This window comes from Desmodus rotundus, chromosome 9, assembly GCF_022682495.2.
Source record: "Desmodus rotundus isolate HL8 chromosome 9, HLdesRot8A.1, whole genome shotgun sequence".
Lineage (NCBI taxonomy): Eukaryota > Metazoa > Chordata > Mammalia > Chiroptera > Phyllostomidae > Desmodus > Desmodus rotundus.
Genome location: NC_071395.1, coordinates 76,539,695 through 76,563,099, shown reverse-complemented (window position 1 = coordinate 76,563,099; position 23,405 = coordinate 76,539,695). Strand labels below are relative to the sequence as shown.

General features: G+C 57.9%; 2 protein-coding genes across 4 annotated transcripts in view; one reads left to right on the top strand and one right to left on the bottom strand.

The window, feature by feature from the left end:
• The first annotated feature begins 2,912 nt into the window (after positions 1-2,912).
• Positions 2,913-7,861, top strand: HIC1 (HIC ZBTB transcriptional repressor 1). Its single transcript, XM_053911108.1, has 2 exons — positions 2,913-3,201; positions 4,649-7,861. The coding sequence occupies exon 2, from the start codon at positions 4,669-4,671 to the stop codon at positions 6,811-6,813; it is 2,145 nt and encodes a 714-aa protein (XP_053767083.1). The 5' UTR covers positions 2,913-3,201; positions 4,649-4,668; the 3' UTR covers positions 6,814-7,861.
• The window catches only part of SMG6 (SMG6 nonsense mediated mRNA decay factor), a 225,743-nt gene continuing 210,155 nt past the window's right edge, over positions 7,818-23,405 (bottom strand). For all 3 annotated transcript variants that reach the window (XM_024565177.3, XM_053911107.1, XM_024565176.3), the window contains 4 exons: positions 16,266-16,419; positions 13,056-13,267; positions 12,661-12,742; positions 7,818-9,554 (listed from right to left, as the gene is read on the bottom strand). In XM_024565177.3, the coding sequence (XP_024420945.2) occupies positions 9,424-9,554; positions 12,661-12,742; positions 13,056-13,267; positions 16,266-16,419 (579 nt within the window). In that variant the 3' untranslated portion in view covers positions 7,818-9,423. The remainder of the gene's footprint in view (positions 9,555-12,660; positions 12,743-13,055; positions 13,268-16,265; positions 16,420-23,405) is intronic.

The following is a 23,405-nucleotide window of genomic DNA, read 5'->3' as shown; positions in this document are numbered from 1 at the left end:
CCTGTTCTAGTGTACGAGGGGCCCGCGGGGGGGCGGGGGCAGGAGGTCGGACAGGTCCCTTACGTATCTGTTCCCTCTGGGACACCTGGCCTGCAACCCCAGCCCCCGCCCCGGTCTTCCGAGGGCCTCATCCTGGAGACCCCACTTCCACACCTCAGTTCCTGGACTCGACGGCTCTGTGACGTCACAAGGTGCCCCGCGGCCGCACCCCAGCGGTCCTGAGGTGTCATCGCCCTGGGGGGGAGGCAGGAGAAGGAGCTGGACCCTCGGAGAGCAGCGTCTAGAGCTGTGGTGTAGGGAGTGGAGCTCAGGGGCCTTGGCAGTCTTCGTAGGAGGAGGCTGGGCCCGGAAGCAATGCCCAGTGGGGTCAGGGTACCGTCGGGAGCTGGAGACCCGAGGCGAGGCAGAAAAATTGAGTAGGGTGGCTTGGACTCCCCGGATATGAGCAAGGGGGGTCGTGTGTGAGGGAGTTGGGCAAAAGGTGGCAGGAGAAGGGGAGTGGGAGGAAGAGGAGCCAGGAGAACAGGTCGGCAGTGTCAGTTTCAGAGCCTGGCACCCAGCAAAAGGAGTTGAGGACCCATCTGTGGAATGACGGGCATTGGCAGAGCTCATGCGAGGGTGGCAATGAGTGAAGGAGACCGAACGCTCAGCGGCAGCAGCTTGGCAGAGAGGGTTCTCAAGGGGGTGGCAGAGCAGGGACCACCTCCTGGAGGGCAGAATTGGCAGGAAATGGACTTGCCCTGCGGGGCAGAGTTTTTCTGGACAGGAGCAGGGGAATGAATGATCTTGGCCCAGACTAGCTGGGTGAACTGAGAAGGACTCTAAGGGAGTCAAGGGAGTGAGTGTGTGAGAGAAATTGGATTGGGGTGGGGAAGGGACAGCGGCAGGCCAGAGCAGGTGGAACTGGGGGGGGGAGGTCAAATGAAATCCACAGAGGGGCAGCTAGGCTGGGGGGCAGGTCTGTGAGACCAGCCCACTTAGATGTAAGGACAGTTTGGGGCAGTGAGATAACTCGGAAAGCCGGTATCTGGGAAGAGTGTTAAAGAAAAACATGCACAGTGGGCAGAGGAGACACGGGGGTGGGTTTACAGTGCACAGACTCCACTGCACAAAGACATAGGGTTACGGAACTCCTCATGGGGCTAGGATCTGGCCTCATCCAGAGGACAAAATGTAACAGCAGAAAAGAGGTCAGAGAGGTCCTTCAGACCCTTTGGGATCTAGCCACCCTGAGTTCTTTTTTGCCTCCAGGCTTTGTCCCAGAGGTTTTCTCCAGAAATGCCTTCCTGCTTGGCGGAAAACTCCTATTCATACATCAAAGCCCAGCTTTAAGAGCACTTCTGAAGAGCCTTCCTGCCTCTCTCTAGCGCTCCATTCACTTTTCCCTCTCAGCGCACAGCAGGTCCCTCTGCCTGTAGAGGCTGCACCTCGGGACCCCCTCCCCCCATTTTCATTCTTGGAACCCCACCACTTCCCTATTGAGGGTACCATGGGGAGACAGAAGAGAAGATCGGGATAAGATTGACCCAGAACACGGAGCAGAAACTGGGTGCGGGCAGACTCAGGACTCTGTGGGAGTGAGAAAGACCTGTAGAGACCAGGAGCCGCCTCCTGGGCCCCGAGGCCATGAAGTCTCCAGCAGAGGAAGGGGAGTCTCTGGGGGGCGACCGAACCCTGGTGTCTGTCTGGGACCGCGAGTGGCCTCGCCGGTGTCCCCTCAATGAATGACTCAGCCACTACCTCTGGGAGGGACTTGGGGGGCTGATGACCGCACCCGGCGCGGCGAGCGCAGTCCCCACCCGCCCAGCAGCCCTGAGTGGTTGCTAAGCTCTCCAAGGCCTTGGAGAGACGAGATCTGGGCGAACCTCACCGGTTACTATGGTAACTCTGCGCCCCAGCCTCTCCTGCCACAGCAGAGGGAGGCGCAGCCAATCATAAGCTGCAGATGGTCTCGGAGACCCACTCCCACCCTTCACGTGTGGGCGGGGGTCAGGAGGTGGGGGAGGAGGCGGAGCGTGGGCCGCTGCGAGACCTGGTGCTGCTACCAGCCTAGTGCGGCTGCTGGGCTGCGCGGGAACACTTCCGGAGTAGCCCAGCCAGAGCCCGCGCAGCAGTGCCGGGTCCGCTCCCTCCTAGAAGGGGAGTCACTTGCCAGAACCTGGCCGCCACGTGGAGTGCGGGACCTTGCTTCCGCAAGGCTGCGGGCCCTCCTGTCCCGTTTCTTTTGGGTCGCTGGGTTGGATGCGACGTCGTCCAATCGGGTCCCTCGAAACGGCTCACTTGGGCAATCTGCGGGCTGGAGTCGCTTCTGCTGGACCCTCAGGAGGTGTTGTCCGGCCATTTCCAGTCGAATATCCTCGGGTCCCTCCAGAGACCAAGTTCAGGGAGAGCTGTTTGGGAACCCTTTTCCCCAGGTTCACGGAGGGCTCTACGTGGCAGCCCCCGGGAGTATCCCAGAGAGTCAGGACTTGAACTCCCGGGAGAGGTCAGCTGTGTGTCTATACAAACATTCTCGCCCACGGGTGTCAATAGCTGGAGAGGATCTGGGTGCAAAGGCACTTATTCTCTGCATACCTAACCCATGTGTCTGAGTGAGGGTGGGTGTGCTTGGGGGTGGGTATAAATAGCCCCACCCAGGAATGTCTAAGGAGATCTTGTCTTTTTTCTTCTCCCTTAGGATTTTCGTAACCTCTTCCCCAACATCTACTGTCACCAGAGTCTCTTCCTTGCGGGCAGGACTTTCCCGAATTGGGGCAATGTGAGAGTCTGGAAATATGTACACGGAAGCGTTTAGCTCAGAACCCCTGGGTGTGTGGGGCTCAAAGATTCGGGGCTTGGATCTGCAGGTGGGCACATCTGGGAGGGTGAACACGAGAATAGCCCCCCCCACCCCCCATCCTGCTCGCGCATCTGGGTGCCTCCAGTCCAGGTGCGCGGGAGCGAGGTTGCGGCTGTGCTGCGCAAAGTCGCGCATGACCGCGAGGTGGCGCCATAGCTGCAGCCAGAGCCTGTCGGCCCGGGACGCTCCAGATAAGAGTGTGCGGAAAGCGCGGCGGGGCTGAGACGCGACCAGGACGCGGGGAGGACGGACCAGCAGGACAGACCGACCGGGGGCCCGGCGGGTGGAGGGCAGCGCCGCGCAGCCACGTCCCCCCTGGATCCGCCGGTAGCCGGGCCCGGGGCTTCCGACATGCCCCCCAGGTGGGTCGTCGGGCTGGGGACCGGGAGGGACAGGGGACCCGGGTAGCCCGGTCCTCGCGCTCTGGCCGCCTCGGGTGCATCCTCTGGTGCGAGCGTCCCAACGCGGCTGGCGTTCAGAGCTCCGGGTGTCGCCCCTAGAGGACTCAAGACCACCGGGTCGCTCCTCTGCGCCGGGTTCACGGCGGGGTCAGCGGCCGGGGCCAGCTCTGCCCGCACATGGGCTGGAGAGGCGAGGGGAAGGGAAGGGGAGAGCTGGCGGGCGGGGCTGGCAGGGGCGCTGCCCTGGCACTGCTCGGCGCCTGGCAGCGGGGCGGGTGGGGCGCCGACTAGGAGCTGCCACCGCCGCAGGGAGGGAAGCCCGGCCCGCTGCGGCCGCAGGTAACGGGCCGCGAGGCCCTGCGGGCCAGGCGGGAAACAGTGTAGGGCGGCGAGCGGGCGGGCAGGGCAGCTCAGGGCTCGGCTCAGGCCCCGCCGCTGCCCGGCTTGTTGAAATGGGGGGCGAGAGGAAAAGCTGGGAGCCCAGGGACTGGGGCTGTCGCGCCCCTCCCGGCCTGTCTGAAGTTGGGAAACTTTTTCCTAAGTTCGGGGCGGCCGAGCTCCGCTGGAGAAGGGGCCGAGGGGAGCTGGGGAGGGAGGCGCCGGGCTGTGAATACAGACCTAAGGCCGACTCCAGGCCGGGACTCGGGTGGGGCGCAGGCCGGGGTCAGGGCCGCAGCCGGCTGCGCGCCGTGCCCGCCCGGGGCGCTGCCCCCTCCCTCCCCTGGGAGCTGCGTGGCTCCCCCCCTCCCCCCCACCTGCTTCCTGCCTCAGCCTCCTGCCCCGATATAACGCCCTCCCCGCGCCCGGGCCCGGCCTTCGTGTTCTGCCCGCCACCGCAGCGGCTGCCTCCGCTCCCCGTGCCGAAGTCGCCGTCCGGCCCCAACTAGGGCCTGACAGCCCCCGGTCAGGGCGGCGCCACGGCGACCACGGCGCTCCCCTCCTCCGGATCACTTCCCCCAACTGGGGCAACTTCTCCCGAGGCGGGAGGCGCTTTCCACTCGGCTCCCTTAGATCCCACTTGGGCAAACTTCTCGGCCCTGAATGACTTTTCCTGAAGCGGACATTTTCCTCAAATCGGGTAACTGTCTCCGAAAGGGTCACTTCGTCAGAACAGTTTTCTCCTTCGAAGCCCCCAGAACCCAGACTGTGTGCCCGGTGCCTCTGGGCAAGGGAGTGCAGGCCAGCCTGGCCTCCTCTCCAGCAGCCACTGTCCTGCTCCTTCTGTTTCAGGCCGCCCACCCGGGCTTCCACACCCGGAGGCCGCTCATCCTCCAGTGCCCAGGCTGGTGCTCGATGCTCTCGCCTCGCTGAGGGGAAGGGGAAGTGGAGTGGAGGGGAGAGGCGCCGGGCTGGGAACCGGCAGCGAGGTCTCATGCGGCCTTGACCCGACTGGTGTGTGTCCCCGCAGGAGATTGTGCTGGGCAGACGATGCTGGACACGATGGAGGCGCCCGGCCACTCGAGGCAGCTGCTGCTGCAGCTCAACAACCAGCGCACCAAGGGCTTCTTGTGCGACGTGATCATCGTGGTGCAGAACGCCCTCTTCCGCGCGCACAAGAACGTGCTGGCGGCCAGCAGCGCCTACCTCAAGTCCCTGGTGGTGCATGACAACCTGCTCAACCTGGACCATGACATGGTGAGCCCGGCCGTGTTCCGCCTGGTGCTGGACTTCATCTACACTGGCCGCCTGGCTGATGGCGCAGAGGCCGCTGCGGCGGCGGCTGTGGCTCCGGGGACCGAGCCGAGCCTGGGCGCCGTGCTGGCCGCCGCCAGTTACCTGCAGATCCCCGACCTCGTGGCGCTGTGCAAGAAGCGCCTTAAGCGCCACGGCAAGTACTGCCACCTGCGGGGCGGCGGCGGCGGCGGCGGAGGCTACGCACCCTACGGGCGGCCAGGCCGGGGCCTGCGGGCCGCCACGCCCGTCATCCAGACGTGCTACTCGTCCCCGGCCGGGCCTCCACCGCAGCCCAGCGCGGAGCCCCCGTCCGGCCCCGAGGCCGCAGTGAACACGCACTGCGCCGAGTTGTACGCCTCGGGCCCCGGCCCGGCAGCTGCTCTCTGCGCCCCGGAGCGCCGCTGCTCTCCGCTCTGCGGCCTGGACCTGTCCAAGAAAAGCCCGCCGGGCTCCGCGCCTCCGGAGCGGCCGCCGGGCGAGCGTGAGCTGCCTCCTCGCCCAGACAGCCCTCCCAGCGCTGGCCCCACAGCCTACAAGGAGCCACCGCTCGTCCTGCCGCCGCTGTCGTCACTGCCCTTCCAGAAGCTGGAGGAGGCTGTACCGCCTCCGGATCCGTTCCGTGGTGGTGGCGGCAGTCCGGGACCCGAGCCCCCCGGCCGCCCCGACGGGCCCAGCCTCCTTTACCGCTGGATGAAGCACGAGCCAGGCCTGGGCAGCTACGGCGACGAGCTAGGCCGGGAGCGCGGCTCCCCCGGCGAGCGCTGCGAGGAGCGCGGCGGGGACCCAGCCACATCGCCCGGGGGACCCCCGCTCGGCCTGGCGCCACCGCCGCGCTACCCAGGTAGCCTGGACGGTCCTGGTGCAGGCGGCGACGTTGACGACTACAAAAGCAGCAGCGAGGAGACTGGCAGCAGCGAGGATCGCAGCCCTCCCGGCGGCCACCTCGAGGGTTACCCATGTCCACACCTGGCTTATGGTGAGCCTGAGAGCTTCGGTGACAACCTGTACGTGTGCATCCCGTGTGGCAAGGGCTTCCCCAGCTCGGAGCAGCTGAATGCACATGTGGAGGCGCACGTGGAGGAGGAGGAGGCGCTCTATAGCAGGGCTGAGGCGGCTGAGGTAGCGGCGGGAGCCGCAGGCCTCGGGCCCCCTTTTGGAGGCGGTGGGGACAAGGTCCCTGGGGCCCCCGGCGGACTGGGCGAACTGCTGCGGCCATACCGCTGCGCATCGTGCGGCAAGAGCTACAAGGACCCGGCCACATTGCGGCAACACGAGAAGACGCACTGGCTTACCCGGCCCTATCCATGCACCATCTGTGGGAAGAAGTTCACGCAGCGCGGGACGATGACGCGCCACATGCGCAGCCATCTGGGCCTCAAGCCCTTCGCGTGCGACGCGTGCGGCATGCGCTTCACGCGCCAGTACCGCCTCACCGAGCACATGCGCATCCACTCGGGCGAGAAGCCCTACGAGTGCCAGGTGTGCGGCGGCAAGTTCGCACAGCAACGCAACCTCATCAGCCACATGAAGATGCACGCCGTGGGGGGCGCTGCCGGCGCGGCCGGGGCGCTGGCGGGGCTGGGGGCGCTGCCCGGCGTCCCCGGCCCCGATGGCAAGGGCAAGCTCGACTTCCCCGAGGGCGTCTTTGCTGTGGCCCGCCTCACGGCTGAACAGCTGAGCCTGAAGCAGCAGGACAAGGCGGCCGCGGCCGAGCTGCTGGCGCAGACCACGCACTTCCTGCACGACCCCAAGGTGGCGCTCGAGAGCCTCTACCCACTGGCTAAGTTCACCGCGGAGCTGGGCCTCAGTCCGGACAAGGCGGCTGAGGTGCTGAGCCAGGGAGCGCACCTGGCTGCGGGGCCTGACGGCCGGACCATCGACCGTTTCTCCCCCACCTAGAGCGCCCCTTGCCAACCCTCATCGTCGCCGCCGCGTGGCCCTGACCCGCGCCCCCAGGGAGCAGCGGCGGCAGCGAGCAAGGCAAACCGAGCCGGGACTATATAGTAGCAGCGGCCGCAGCACCGCAGTGGCGGCGGCCCCACCTCTCTGCGGCCTCACCTGGCCTCACTGCTTTGTGCCTTAGCCCGGGGATAGGGGTTAGGGGGAAACCCCGGGACGGGGTGGGTTGGGGGAAGGGAGATTTATATTTTTGATATCAGCTTTGACCAAAGGAGACCCCCGGCCCTTCTCCGCCTCTTCCTGTGGTTCGTTGGCCCCCTCCCCAGGCTCCGTGCTGCTCTTAGGGGTAGGGGTGTCACTGTTGGGACGCTCCCAGCCCTACCTCCGGCCCTTGCGACCACACCCATTCTCACTGTGAATCTCCCCGCTGGGGTCGGAGCGTCGGGCAGAGTTGGGGAGCTGGGAGGGGACTGAGCCGGCCGGAGGGCCCCCTGCCCCCCGCTCCCGCCCACCTCGGGACTGATAATGTGAAGTTCCTCATTTTGCACAAGTGGCACTAGCCCCAGGGCCAACCCTTCCCTCCCTCTGAAGTCAGAGGGCCGAGACAGTCCTGCCTACCGGGTCTCCCACTCCTGCGGTGTCCCCTCCTCCCTTCCCTGGGGCCCCCGGACCATATTTATTGCATGCGCCCCGGGCAGTCCCATACCCCAAGCCCAGGTTGGGCTGGGCTGGAACGTGGTCTCTTTAGCTCCCTCCTCTTTTGTATATTTTCTACCTTGTACACAGGCTCTTCCAGAGCCGCTTCCATTTTCTATACTCGAACCAAACAGCAATAAAGCAGTAACCAAGGACCCTGGGCCCTCAGCTCTCTTCCAGCCTGCACTAGGACCTGGCTGCCAGCACCAGGGTGGGTGGAGGGATGACATACCCGAACCTAACACGGGTGCAGAGGCTTGGACCGTCTTCCCTCCCCAGTCCCAGAGACAGATCAGCAAGAGGTCAGGTATGTTTCATAACTAAAAATTTATTAAGGAAACAAAACCAGGGCTGCAAATAGGACAGAAAGGAGAGCCGGGCCTCCCACCCACCCAGTCATTAGCCTTCATCCAGGGGAGAGGATCTTAAAGGTGAGACTGGGAACACTGTACCCCAAAGAGCTCAGTCTTCTGAGGCCCTGGGGGACTAATACCCCCAAACCATTGGCTGTGGTCTCCTGCACAGTCTTCCTTTCTGGCATAATCTTGGACCTCGGGAGGGCACAGCCTTGCTCCCGTCCTCTGCCAGGCTACACAGTCAGACAGGGGTCCTGGGGGATGCCCCCACTGGTCCCATCAAAACTTAACTCCTGGCTCCTCCTCAAAACCCTGTCTTCTCATCTCTGTCCCTGGGCTGTGAGAACACATTCCCAGTAGGAAGCCTCCTGAGTGAGGCTTTGAACACAGGTGCCAGCTGAAAAGGCAACAAAAAACTCAAAGGCCCCTGGGTCAAGTTCTTCTAGGGTAAAGCTAGAAACTGGGTGTGAAGTCCAGGCCAGATGATGCTCTCTTCCAGGCACTAGCCTGAAAGCTTCTCAGAGCATGGGCCTGGGAAAGGTCAGGGGCAGGGAAAGCTTAATTAGGTTCCTGCCACAGGTACTGGAGGAGGAGGGAGATTCAAAGTTAGAATCCCTAGGACAAGGAACTGAAGTGAGGAAATTGGGGGACCTGAGAGGTGAGAGGGATCAATCAGAAAGGAGGGTGGGGATGATTTAGGGGGTAGAGGGGAAGGACAAGGAGAGGGGAGGGGAGAACTGAGAAAAGTCTGAGGAAATTTTGTTCAGTGGGAACTAGAGCAAAAGGAAGGCCAAAGAGGGGAGAGGAATCTGGCAAAGGCCACCCAGGAAGTGTGGGCCTGAGACCAGATGTCCCTTCCCTTGACCATCCAGGGGGAAACAAGCGGCAAAGTGCAAAGGACCCAGGCTCACAAGGGTGGGAAGAGCAGCAGGACAGGGGTGTGAGCCTGGGGGCGGGGCGGTGGGGGGAGTAGCAGTAGGGATCTAGGGCTGCTGTCTGGAGCACGCTGTCCAGAGCCTAACTTGGGTCCATGTGGGAGTTCAGGCCTCAAGGAGAAAAGACACCCCCTGGGCACCCCTGCACGGCATGACCAAGCCTCTCAGACACATTCAGGACAGGGGTTCTGAAGATTAAAGGGACCTGTGATTTGACCTGCATCTGATGAAAATCTAACCCCCTGGCCCCACTTCCACTTGAGAAAGTGGCCGAGTCCCTAAGCTTAGAAGGCCTTCCCCCAGCCCGTGAAGGAGGCAGGGGGAGGGAGAAAGGCTGAGAGCATGGGCAGCCCGTCTAGCTGGCCCACCTGCTGTCACTGCAGCCAGCCACCTCCCTACTAAACCTCAGCCCAGGAGGGTCCCAGCAGCTTCTGCCCAACCCTTGGGAGGGGCTCTGTGAGGAGCAGCACCCCCACAGCACGGCCACGGTGTGGGTTGGAAGAGGATGGTTTATTGTCTGGGTGGATTGGTGGCTCAGGCATGTGGGCATCTTCCGTGCTACACTGGGCACCTGGTGGCCTCTCAGGAACGGTTCCATGGGGGGTGGCCCCAGCGTGGTCCCCTCAGCCCACCTGGGCCCATGCGAGGAAGGCCGGGATATCCCGCACAGGCACATTCCTCGTCAGTGCCTTTACTCGCAGGTTCCGGTCATCGGTCAGCAGCACCACCTCCCGCAGTAGCCGGATTGGCTCCTCTGTTGGCATAAAAAAGCAGAAGAACCTCACTGAGGGCAGGAGGCAGGGGCACTGGCATCCCTCTCACCTCTCTGTTAGGGGCATGTGGTCCTGGGAGGTCACGGCCAGGCATTTCCTGGCCCTTCCACAAATCCTGTCCCTCACACAGGTAACAGGCTGAGGGTGCCCCCCACAGCTGGGCCGAGCTGGACCCCTGCCTCCAGCGCAGGACTGTGTCACCTTGTATCTTGAGAGCTGCCCAAACCACCAGCCTCCATACACTCCGTTCACAGGAGTCTCAACTGAGGAAGCAGAAGAAACCCTTTTCCTCCCACTCCTCCTAACTGCATGGCTGGTCCTGGGCTCAGAATACTCATCTTACTGTACATCCTCTCCCTCCAGGCCAGCAGGTCGATCAGTGCTCTAACGCAGTAAGAGGAGAAAACAAAAGACGGAATACCAGAGGGGTTAGCCCAAAGGAGCCCTGAGGGGACAGGGCAAAAGGGTCCTTGGCAAAGCTGTCTCAAGGTGGGCCTGAGGCTACAGTCAAATGATTTCCTCTGTTAAATAAAAGTAATCCATGGGGAAACTCTCAACAGCACTGAAGAGGAAAAAAAGGAAAGGGAAAGTTAAGCGCATGCTCCCAGTTCTCTCCCTTCGTGTGTCCCTGACCTTGTTCCTGGGGGGGCAGCTCTGTGAATCTTCCAGATTGCTCACGCACATCACCAGTGTACATACTTGGTCTGTAAGCTTGTACCCCAGCAACATTACAGTCATACTAGCCCTACTTACTTTGTTCAAATTTTGTGTATTTTAAAGATCTTTCTACATTGGCACAGACAGAGAGCCTTCATTCTTTTTAAAGGACTTTTGGCAGGATGCCTTCCACCCTCTCTATTCACCTAATTCTCTAACCTTTTAATGTACTGGGGAGAGTACTGGGGAGAGGGCCAAGTACTCGCACAAGTAACCCCCCCTCAACACCCCCCTCCCCGGGCCCCTCAGGTGGCAAGTCCACTCCTCAGCGGAGGGCTGGGTGTTTCCTGACGGAGGTCCAGCAGGCAGTGGGGCACAGGAAGCATCCCGCGGGGCTGGCTGACTGCGGGGCGCTGGCTGGGCTGGGGGACTGCAAATGTTCATGTGGGACCTGAGCAGTTTCAGGCCTGCCAGCTGCGGCAGGGAGGCTGAGAACTGGCTGTCGGCCTTGGGAGGAGTCTGGGGGAAGAGGGAGGGAGGGAGAGGCTCTGGGGTTGATGGTGATGAGAGAAGGGGGAGGTGGAAGGAGGGTGTGAGGGGCGGCGAGGGGCTGTAGTGGGCAGAGAGGGAGAGGAAGGTGGCCATGGGTAAAGGGGATGCTCTGAGCGGCTCAAATGCCTGGGCCTGACCCCTCTGGGGGTGTGCGTGCCGGGTGGGGTGGGGCGGTGGTGCGTGGGGCTGTGTGGGGCTCCCAGCCGGCTGCCCGCATCCATCTGCAGCTCCACCATTCCTGACCTGGGACTTGGACCAGGAGAGTCCCAGGCTTTAGGTCAGCCAACCAAGGCCCAGCATTGCTGGCAGGGGTCTGCAGGGGTTTCTGTGGATACTTTGAGACATTTTTAACAATAAACATCCTCTGTTTTGACACTGGTAACTTCACTTTGTTAGAAACCAGAGACTGTCATCTTGTCAGGCCCCATCCGCCATAATCCACATGATTTTAAAATTCAACATCGTTTACACATAAACATTTGGTGACAGTTTCTCTGTGAATCTGACAAGTTAATCTGCTAAGAATTCACACTGACAAATGGGGTTTGATTATACTAGCCGTTGCTGATGTAATTCTGATAGGGGCGGTCCCCAGGATGGCAATGGGTTCCTGTAGGCTGTTTGGGGTGAAGTGGGGGTGGGGAGACTTGTAGGGTCAAAGCCAAAATGTGTCTCTGCTAAGAACGAAACAGCTCTGAGGCTGGCTGGGTGGGGCCCCAGCAGTATCGAACCGTACTTCCCAACAAGGCCATCGGCACTTCTGCCCTCCTCTCCCTCAGAAGGTGCCCCTCCAGGGGCTGCCTGGGAGCAGAGCCCCAGCCCCTGTTTGGCTCAGCCAGCACTCCGTTTTACCATCTGAATGCTCCAGCTCTGGTTCTGTGTGCAAGGGACAGTGTGTGCAAGCCACGTGGCGGGACCCATCTGAAGAAGGGCAGTTGTGGACTCATTCCCAGCCCCTGGGACAGAGACTCAGGCAGGAGTGAGTGGCCGCACTGACATGGGTGGGTGGCTGGGAGGAGCAGCAGGACAGCAGTCAGTCCCCAGACCAGCTTGGAAGCCAGGGCTAGGAAAGCGAGCAGAGGTGGGTGACAGTGACTAAAAGCCAACTGTAAGAGATGACATGTATGTAGACAGAAACAAAATGGAGAGAACTATCAGCTCAGCAGATGACGCTGGGCTAGGAGATCGTAGGACTTCCTTCCAAAAGAAGAAACGCCAGATTCCTGGGAGTCAGGAGCAGAAGACACCTGAGCCTCCCTGAATCCACGGGGCTGTGCATGAAAGTTCCAGGGAGAGTGAGGTGCTCAAGCTCTCACTCGCTTCCAGCTCCAGCCAGCCTGAGAAGTGCTGCAGCTTGCCACCATAGGGGTGGGAAGGAAAAAAACCCACTACTCACTGGGGAAGTACCTCCACTGCTGGCCTGACACAGGGTAAACGTCAGGCATGAACTAAGAGGATGAGCATGGCCCAGGGCAGGGACCACTGGGGACTGTCCTCTCAGAGCTGCAGAGGGCTGGGCTCAGGAGACTATGGCCAGAATAAGCTACATTGAATCATAAAGACATTCTTGCTGTCAGGGAATTCACTGAGGACCCAAGAAAGGAAATGGATGCATGCTGAGTGGGAAAGCTCACTGCCTGGAGCCCAGCTTCTAGGGCAAGGCCCGCCCCTGGTTGGCCCGCCCCTGGTTGGCACATCTACCTCCTCTGATACCTGACATTGCCTTTTGGGGGGGATGGCGCGGGGAAGCTAAGACAGGAGGGTCTGACTTCCAGGAGGGCAGGAAACTGAGCTTGCCTCAGGACCGACCCTCAGTTCCTCAAACCTCCTACAGCTGAGGATGGCAGGACCAAGGCTGGGCAGGGGACAGAGCTGTACCTCTGTTGGTGGGCATGAAGTCCTTAGCCTTGTCTTTGCAGTAGTGAAGGCAGCAGGAGAGGATCAGGTCGTCGTTGTTACCCTGGAAGAAGACAGTGTGAGAGGTGCTCCTGGGCAGAAGGGGTGCCGTGGGGGGGAGGCACAGGTATACTCTGCCTCTGGGGTGCTGGGGAGGGTCACTTCCCAGAGTCCCTCCAGTACATGCCCGGGCCCTGCTTAGCGGAGTCCAGCTGTGCCAAGGGTGATCTACAGGACATGGAACTCCGGTTCCTGGGTCTTGATGGTGCCTGCCTCCTCAGCTGCTCAGGTTGACTGACCTTCCTTTAGCCCCTCCCTCCCGGGGACCCTGTTCTGAAGGCTGGCTATAAACACTCCCTTTCTGCTGGGAGTCTTACCAGCTGACCAGTGATGTCCTCACTGCGGAAGGCGATGGATTCGAGTTCGTTGCCACGGCTGGTTAGGGCCCGTAGACAAGAGTCCCGACTCTCGAATCGCCGCTCAAGGAACTCAATGGACTTCCGGGCCTTTTCCTGCACCACACGAGCATAGCCCCCAGCCCGGTGGTCTGTCTCCTGACCCTTGGCCAGGCCATCCAGCTCGTTGATCACTGATGAGACACAGTGCCACAAGGTAGCAGAGTCAGCAATCAAATACTGCGTCTGTCTTCACCCTAGGCCTCACTTTTCCGGCCAGCCCCTCCCCAGATCACAGAACCCACCCTGTCCCGCAGGAGCCTTCCAGTGATAGTAGGGGACCTTGGGGGGTAAGAAGCGTCCTAGACTTTCCACAGCGCTTTCTGCTCTTTCTGCCTCTTCCTCCAGGCCCTGTGCTTCTCCTGGGAGGAACTTACAGGGATTTTCTGGAGCTGCTGTATTCAGAAGAAGAAACCTGGCCCCTCTATTGCATTCCTTAGTTATAGGATCAAATTGAAAGGGTCCCTCAGGAGAGGTAAGGGTATGCAGCAGCTAAAGGGGAAGAGGCACTCTCCCTCATCCACTTGGGCCCCAACCACAGTGGTTTAAGAGGGGGCAAAGTTCTATGCCTTACGTCCCGGCAGAGGGTAGGAGGTTACCAAGTGAGAATCAGCAGTCATGGCCTCGCCTGCAAGAGCCCTGGTATTCCCCCAAACCATGCCCTTGGCACATCTACCTCCTCTGATACTGAATGTGTGTGCGTGTGTGTCTGTCTGTCTGCCTGCCTGCCTATGTGTCTGGGACACGGCTTCATTTTCTGGTGAAGATTCTTTCCAAAATTCCAGCCAAAAGCCTGAGGTCAAGTGGGAAATATGCACTCCTTGGGGGCTCCGGGAGAGTTTGGGGTCTGAGGCCCTCTCCTCGGTGCAATGATTCATGGCTTGGGGAATCAGCATGAGCATGCTGTTCCATGGTGAGCCTGGCACTCACTGTCTGGGTATTCAGAGACACTCTCTGGAAAAGGCCCATGCGGGAACATACACACACACACACACACACACACACACACACACACACACACACACACACACGATGCCCATGCTTTCAGCAACCTGAGGCTACAGGGCCCTCACAATACATGGCTGAGTTGGGGAGATGGGCATATGGTACAGCAAACAGGACATCAAACACAAAAAACTGGTATTCCATCCCAAAATCTGCTTTCCTGCTTCCAAACTAAACAGGCTTCAAAGGGGAAGCTTGTTTGTGCTTCTGCACCAGGCGGGGCTTCTTGATGCTGGGGTCAGGCCTAAGGAGCACAGAGCAGGTTAAAGAGCACAAGAAACAAGCAGGGAAGGCTGGTGGCTTAACCCTTTCTGCTCTGGACACAGGGCAGGAGTCCACTGAGGGAGCCTCATTAAACAGGAGCTCCTTCTATAGACCCTGAGAGTCCAAGGCCCTGACCAGCTGAGGAAGGTTCAAAGAGGCTGGCCTGGACTGTTTTCACAGAGTTGTCATTTCCCAACACCCCTGGGGCCATCTATTTACTCGGCACACATCCTCTGGGTTTTCTCATATGTTTGCTCCTTCCCCACCAAATCTGGCTTTCTCCACTGATCCCAAAGCTCCTCAAGACCAGTGGCTGTAGCTCTGCCATTCACTGGAGCACCCATGAACAAGGAAACTATGTACACAGTAGGCGCACAATCCATGCTAGTGAACAAGAACCCTGCTAGCCTGGGATGGTGGCTGAGGCTCCTTCTAAGTCTTAGGGGGCTCCTGAGATGTCAGCCCTCTCTCAGTTATACAATTTCCTGACCATCTAGCGAAAAAGTGTCCAGTTTACTTTCTTCCCCCTGAAAATCTGGTATGAAAGCAGAGACACACTATCCTGAAAGCTGCCCCACCCCAGGACCCAGTGAGGGGAAAGGGGAAGTTGGAACATCGTGAGGGGCTTGCTGCTTTGCTGTGGGGAGAAAAGCTGCTCTACTTTTGAAGAACAGAAAACCCTCCCTTCAGTCTGAGCGCCTGGGTTTAAGAGGTTCTGGCCAGGCCACATGGGGAGGGGGAAGGAAGACAGGGAGGGTGGAGGCGGGACGAGAGCTGCTTCAGTGCCAACATTCTCAGGTGGTGCTAACGTGTTTCCCACAACCCCCCAGGGTTCTATAGCCTCTGCAGGGGCGGATGTTTCCTGCCCTTTGTTTCCACCCTCATCTGGCACTAAGACACTTGGGACTGGGAGGGAAGGCCCAATGGAACATCTTGGCATGGATGTCAGAGGTGGCTTGGCAGGCAGACTGCCGGTCTGGGGGCTTTTCCAGAGGACAGGGCTCCCGAACTTGCCCCAAGTGGCTGCTGAGAAAGGGACATTCAAAAGTCTAGGCTTCCCAATCTTCTCCCAGACCCTCCCTCTGCACAGGATAGTCTCAGCTCCATCAGCTGTATCAGCTAGATTAGCCAGGAGCCCAGAGCCCAAAGACCATCCTGAGGCTGACCTACCACAGAGCTCCAAGAACTAAGGGTGCCTAGACAGTCTCCTGGAGAGAGCCCAGCTGGGCTCCTCTGCCTGAGGATGGAAACAAGCTAGCTGGGCCCTGAGATGCTGACCCCGCACCAGCACCAATGACCAGACAGTGGTAAGGGCCTAAGTGGCAGGAATCCACAGGCATGAGCCAAGGGCTTGCTCTGGAGGATTTCTGTCGTCCCAGCCTTAGGGTGACACTGGCCAGAAGAATGCTACCTTGAACCAACAGAATGATCATGAAAAGCTACAAGACAATCAGACCAAATGCATCTAACCACTTCAAAATCCTCCCAGCCTCCCTGCCAGACCACCCAGCAGCACTGCCGTTATCTGCCAGGGCTGAGTGTTTACCAATAACGGGAACCAGCTTTGCTGTTTTACTGCAAGCTTTATAAGGATAAAAACAAGGGCTGGGCTCATGTAGCCTCTGGTTGCTGGGACACAAGAGTCCATTTGCTCACACAGTGTAAGCTGTGGATCAGCCATAATAATTTCATCTGCTTTGATTATTAAACAATTTTCCTTGCCCCACACATTCCCTACTTCCCTGCAAATCCTGCCTTACCCCCCCGCCTCCACCAGGGTTCTGCCTGCCTGGCCCCTGGGCTAGGGACACGTGTGTAGATGGGGCTGCGGTGCACGTGCAGGGATGCTCTGGCCTGACTCACCGATGAGGGGCACCACCAGGATGTACTTCCTGCTCTCCAGAAGCCGTGCCAGACTGGCCAGGTGGTCAATGAAGCCGTTCGTGTCTGGTACGAGGAACAAGGGTCTGATCTCGAGCTCCATCTGCCTCATCTGACTCTGGTCCTCCAGGACAGCCTACAGGGACACAGAGTGGTGAGTGAGCCAAAGAGTGAGCAGGCAAGCGGGTGGGTGAGCCAGGGCCCTGACTCCACACTGTGTCAGCATCCTGCCCCCTGAACCTCTTTCCCCTCCAGAGGAATAGCCAGCCCCCGTCAGGCCCGAGGGACAGGCCCAAGGGCTGGGCAAAGCACTACAATAAAAACCAGCAGACACCAAATGGCCCCAGGAGTGGGGTGTGGTTAAAACCCTGCCTAGGACTGAGAAAGTACCTGCTGTATTAACAGTAACAAGTCTCTGAACGTAAGAACTTGGGCTAAAAACCTGCAAGGGCGAGTTAGTTTCCTTGGATAATGGAAGTGGTTTCATATACAGTACAGGGGGTGCCTCTCAGTCCACGCACTTTATATATGCCCATACGGATCCCAAATGGAATTTGTACTTCAGTTTATTTCACTGTGTGGTTAAAAAGAAATTAAACTCAAAGACTCTACAAAAAAAGTGATGCTGACAGCTAGTAATACTGAAGTCACCCACAGATGCAGGAGCCCATTCGGTGGGACGGAGTAGGACTCAGTTCGCACGTCCACACACTCAGACTGATCGGAACTGCCCCCGTCCCCGGACCCACGCAAGGGCAGTGTTTCCCAAAGGTTGGTCTTCTGTGTTCTACTTGCACTCGTGTGCCACAACTCTGTACGATCTATGTATACTATTATTTACTTGATGTTTTTCTTTAAATTGACTTTAAGTCAACTCATCTTTTTGCTTAGCTCCTTAAGCAATAATATCTGTGGTATCAAGGGTTTGACAGCCAAGTCATGTTTACTAGTGCAAACTGAATTTCCACAATGAAAAGCCCAAGTGTCTCCTCTGTACCATCACCAAAAAACCACCTCACGCGGCCGCCAGTGGTCGGTGCACCACACCTTGGGAAGCACATGGCCCAGTGCCTGTTAGTCTTACGGCTGTTCACCTCTTTCAGGGAAGCTCCATGCACACCTGGGAAAACCCCATTTTCTCCAGTTTGACAGTCTTATATGTGGCAGTGGCTCCGGGTATGCTTGTCACTACAGGGCAAGGTCTGTTGTGTGGCTTCCTTTCTGGGGGGTCATGGCCAAGAAGCAAACTGATTTGCTGGCACCTGCCCGGAAAGTGTGCTCCCAATGTACAGAGCTGGAGGGCGCTCACACAGACCTGGCCAGGGCCAGGGGAGCAGTTCCAGCTCTGTCCCGCCCTCCCCTGGGCTTCTACCACACGCCAGCTTGCAGAGGCACACACACGGGCACAGGGCACGGGAGCAGATGTGCGTGCCAAGTGTGATGGGGCCCACGGTGCTAGGCCCTGGCCAGGAACAGTCAGCGAGGAAGGTGCTCAGGGTTCACTGGCAATGACAGTAAAACTGAAAGGGCGTGCCTTTGAAGCCTGGGGGTGGCTTCTCTGTGACCTGCTGGGGACCTCTCCCTATGAGTAAGTCGTTGCTGCCACTGCCACCACAGCTGGTGGAAGGCACAAGCCACAGCACGCTGGCAGGCATGAGAAATACAGCTGAGAGGCCCAGTCTGCTGGTTTTCCTATTGCTCTCACCTCTTTTGGGTAAAGTGCCACTGCTGCTAGCCACCTTCCCAGGGGGCCTGGATCCCTGTCCCTTCCCATGGTGCTGCCAACTAGAGAGTGACACACAGTCTACCAAACTCAGCTTGGGCATTTTTTAAAAACTAATTTTCTTATGGAGATGTACCTGATATACAACATGCATAACGGGGAGAGCACTTGGGAAGAACAGGACACAGTCCACACTCAGGTTTGGCTAACAACTCTCTACCATTTCTCCTCACACCAAGGAAACCTCAGGATCCCCGTTCCTCATTTTCCCAGCCCCCGGGATCCCCTATCCAGCCTTTCCACTGCCAGGAACATTTGTCTTGGTATCACAGGCCCTGAAACCTCGTTCTGGGTGAGATGGAGCAGAACAAGCACCGACACTGGTGAGGAAAGAAGCGGGGGCACTGGCATCTGCATCTGCTTAGGGTCCTGAGCAGGGTGTCTATGCCGCTGCCCCACTGACTCCTTTCACATCTCAGTTTTTCTGCCTCCAGAAACGACACTCCAGCCCTGGTTTGACTCTAAGGAAGTGGAACTGGCTGCTATTTTTGACTCTGTGTGAACAGTGAGCTCCCAAGACCTCAAACCATCATACCTCTAGGGGTGGCAAGAGGCAGGAGGGCCTGCTTTTAAGCCCTTTGGCCAAGGGAGGCTGGGGGCTAACTGAGCCTACCTGTGTGTTCTGATAGCAGGACGGAAGAAAAATCTAGGAGCAGGGTCCAGGGGAGCTCCGAGTTCTCTGAGCTCTGGCTCAGGGCCAGAAAGGTGAACAGAGGCCACAGCATCTTAGGGAGGTGGCAGTCTTGTTGGTTCCCCAGGGGTGGGGTGGGGTCAAATGTATGAGGGTGGTCTGGGCTGCTCTGCCATCATCCGGTCCCAGGGACACCCGCAGACAACTTCCCTTAACCTGGCTCTGCCCAGTGAGTCACCACACAACTGCTTCCTGTTCCCCACATGCCCTCATGGAGGCTCAGGAGATAAAATGAAGCTGCTCCCTCTCTTCCTGGGGTACCAGTGGGCCCCTGAAGGGGGTCACACCTGGGTCAGGAGACTGGCCCGTCCCCTCCAATGAACGGCAGATTGAGAAAGGACTGGGAGTCAGCAAGCCCTTTTCTGTGGGTGTCTGTGTTTCCGGCCCTCTCTGAGTGGCGCTGTGTGTATGTGTGTGTGTGTGTGTGTGTTTAGCATTTGCCCTCCCAACTTTTCCAGATTTTACCCGTCAGATTCCTGGCAGCTGTGCGCGGCGCCTGTGCCGGCCGTCACGTCCCATTCTGATCTCTGGGTCGCACGGTGAGAGAAGGACACAGGATGCGCAGGGAGTGAAAAAGTGATGTCGGTGGGGAGAGTGCCAAGTCCCTACTCACAGCCACGGGACGCTTGGGGAGAAGGGGAAAGCATGCTGCTGTGGAGTTCAGAGGCCGGTAGTGAGATTTATTTTTGTTTGTATGAGTAAAAAGCTGCAGAAGCCTATGGTGGGGGCGGGGGGGGGGGGCGGGCAACTGGAATGCTGCAATTCAGACAGACTGGCCCTAGCTTGGAATCAAGTGTGCTGACCCGGAAGGAGAGTTCCATGGGAGCCCTTCTTACTACAGCTACGATTGGGCCATAGTGGTTCAGGACAATGAATTGTGAAGTCAAGGAAAGCATGAACACTTTGAATCAGACCAGTGGCAATAAGGACCAAGTTGTCATCAAGTGGGAAAGAGAAAAATAACTCTTCATCTGGAAGGCGCTAAGTAACCACTTTCTCTGAAGTAAGGGAGCATCCTTCAGCAAGCTGGTGGGGAACTAGGAAAGAGATAGTCCACAATAACATTTGATGAGGGAGCTAACTGCTCCCCAGGAGGAGCTCTGAATAGGCTAAATTCCTTCTTCTAGACACTAGCAATGATTTGGGGATGCTAATCCTTTGAAAACTGAGACACTGAGTATTACAAATAAAGGTAATACAGTTAGCTCACACAGGAGCTGTGGAGTGTGGAGAACCCAGAACACGAGAAGGCCTCAGGCTTTCTTTCTCCTTAGGGCTCCACAGGGAGTGTGGCTGCTTCCTTCCTTCACAGGGTGACAGAATCTTTCATCCCCGAGCCTCTCTCAGTAGAGCAGTGTCTTTATCAGAAATGAGAAGTTTTGTTGATACAGCAAATTTCCACAGTCACCTTGCCTGTGAAAGTATCTAGCAACATGCCTGATATATGTATTAGCAACTTAACAAACTTCCTGCCCAGCTCCATTTTTCGACTTCTATATATCCAGGAGAGTAAATATCTGGGGAAACTACTTAGGGAGCAGGGCCGGGGATGGGGAAGGGCCAGGCAGAGGACTGTTGATTTCTATTATGACTCATGGTACTCTTTTTAAAAAAAACTATGTGTATTTTTTATCTAAAAAAATTTTATTTATTTATTTATTTTTAGAGTGAGGGCAAGGACAGGAGAAAGAGCGAGAGAAACATCTATGTGTGAGATACACTGATTGGTTGCCTCTTGTGCACCCCCAACTGGGGACCTAGTCTGCAAGCCAGGCATGTGCCCTGACTGGGAATGGAACTGGCGACATTTTGGTTCGCAGGCCAGCGCTCAATCCACTGAGGTGTAGGCATTAAAAGAAAAGAACAATAAAAATGAAATAAAAAATAGGAATAGTTGGTAAGATAATCAGCAGCACAGGAGGCAATTTCTTCTCAAGCTGCAGAAACCAAGGGAGTGGCTGCTGCATTGGCTGCAGAAAACAGGCAGAGCCACCAGCCTCCCCTGGGAGCAGTACACTCAGCACCTTCATTTGGGGTACTCATGGGGAAGTTGTACTCAGGACCCCTTCTCTGGAGGGGTCCAAAGTCAATACCACAAAGCTTAACATACACTTTGCTTTGTCTTTTAAAGTTAAGTATGACGACTTGCTTGCTACTTCTGATTGTTTTATGAGGACTGAACTCAGTTTCAAACTTGACTATAGGAGCTCAAGGAGAACTGCCTTTTCTGGTACTTTTATAATACCAAACATAGAGTTTGGTGTATAACAGGGGCTCAAGGAGCTAAATCATAGAATATCAGTGTTGGAGGGCATTTTAAAGATAATCAGAGTGAATTTTACCTGATAACTCTTGCTCTGAGAATGCCAGAGAAGTGTGGCCTTTCCTAATAGAATGGGAGTGACAGGGCTAAGCATGACACCTTTGAACTTATTCTAGGCAGCAGCCTAAGGGCGGTCCAGCCAACAGCCTGACCATCCCGTAAGGGACTAGAACCTTGTGGATGCTGCTGGAGCCAGGGAGGCGAGAGAAGCTGAAGCATACCGGAGGCGCGTGCCATAGTTTGCGGAGAAGCTGGAACAGGCTCTGGAACAGGTTTGAGTCGGGAGGGCGGTCGCCAGGCTCCACAGGCTGATGTGCTTTCCTGCCCTGGCGTGAACGTGCCCCTGGCCTGGTAGTGCGCTCGCTCCCACCCTGTCTCCGACAGTTAGGAGCCAGGGCTGAGTGTCTGTCTTCCGCTAGCTTCCATACAGGTGTGGGGGGCTCTGTGCGTGCCCCATTGTTCCACAGTGCCCCCCCACCCCAGCTGGGTGGCAGCGTGAATGGGCTGCAGCTATATTTAGAGCAAAACTCCTGGGGCCACCACAAAGGAGTGACTGCATCTTCAGGAGGGTGGGTGGGCGGGAAGGGGACAGGGGAGTGAAGCTATTTTCAGAACACATGTCATTGCTGGCTACAGAGCAAGACTGTGGCCATAATACCGAGGGAAACAATAGCTGTGGCCAGAGGAAGAGCCTGTTATGTTTCAGGTGGGATGTTTGCAACTGCTCAGGAAACCTGACCCCGCCCGACAGCAGCACAAATCACAGCAAAGCCTCATGGAGGCAGAGAGGAGGCGGGGGATTCATAAGGCCAGGGCCAGTACGAGGTGCCAAGAGGCCACGCCTCATGCCTGGAGGAGGATTTTCAGTGACTGCTTCGCCCCGGAGGCCTGGTTAGGAATGAAACACTTCTGACCAATTTCCCAGACAAACCATGTACCCTGCTGTGGTCTCTGGACACCTCCCAAGAAAGGCAATGAGAATGAAAAGAACTGGAAGGGTGGAAAGCAGCAAGGTGGGCAGAAACAACCCAATATGAAGACAGCTGTCTCAGGAAACAGGCAAAGTCTAGGCTGAGCTGGAGAGCGTGGCCTCAAAGCCCCCAGTGGGCGGATCTGGCCCCTTAGCATCCAGGGGCCTGCCCGGGAGCCGGGGCTCCAGCTGCACAGGCCCTGAGAGCTACCCACACCCCTTTTCTGACCTCCAGTCGGCCCCACTCACCAGCCTCTGTGCAACGCCGGAAGCAGGGAAGGACAGGCTGCTGAGCGAGGCCAGGCCCCACCTCCCCCAGCCCCACAGATGAGCTTGGGCCCAGGGGTCTAGGTGTGAGCAGGGAAGTGGGGGTGTGGCTACAGCTCCAGATCTCGGTTGGACTTTATAGCCATCATGGGGGCCAGGAAGATTTTTTTTTCAACCCCATCTTCATATCCCCTTCCCCAAACATGTGTGGTTCCTGTTTTGCTGCATCTGTAAAAGGCGCTGGGAGCTGGGGACTTGCCTTACACCTCTCGGTTAACACCCCTGGAGACTGATGGAGTTCAGAGTAGTGTAATTTACAGCCCATCTCTCCAATCTTAATTCACTCGATGCTCTTCTCTTCCTTATTGTATTAGTGTGACCCAGGTACCTGCCAACAATAATGGCCTCTCTAGCTAGGAGCCTCTCCCCCACTCCCAGGACAATTTACCCCTTTTCCTTGGGATTTTCCCCCCTTAAAGTAAACAAAAAGAGGAAAAATAAGAAAAGGTTAACATGGGTTTGGAGCACTGCAGCCCCGTGGTTCTGGGCAGGGAGCCAATGGCCCGAGGGCACACACATGTGTGTGCTCTCCCAGAAGGGCCTTCACCGGCCCTGTTTTACAGCCACCTCGGCACAGACTCCAGGGTTCACGCATATGGCCAGACAGATGTGTCTGGCTTACGTTCAAGGCTGGAAAATGAAGAATTATGGAAGTGAAGGGCCCCGGGCATTAAAAGGGGTGGGGGGAGAAGGAAAGGGGGGAATTTTTCCTCTGCTGAGAAATCCTCCTGTGGCTGTGAGGCTGGAGGAAGAAGGCTGACAGGAGGCAGGGCCGCCAGCAGCGGTTCATGTGGGGCCTGTTCTTAAAGGGGCCACAGCAACCCCAGCTCTGGCCAAACCACAGCAGGCCCTCAGTGCCTGGGCCAGAGTAGCCTGCTCTAAAGGAGGTGACGGGGAGAACAGGCTTTTGGATGGGGGCAGCACTGGCACCAGAAGTCAAGCCTCATACAAGCCTTCCTATTTGTAAGGTACTGCTTGTCCCTGGAGAGGCAGAACTGAACATGGCGCTTTAGACAGGGCCATGTCCC

What these genes read in the sequence shown, in the direction of transcription:
- HIC1 (XM_053911108.1), top strand. Translation starts at nt 4,669, where the DNA reads ATGCTGGACACGATGGAGGCGCCCGGCCACTCGAGGCAGCTGCTGCTG.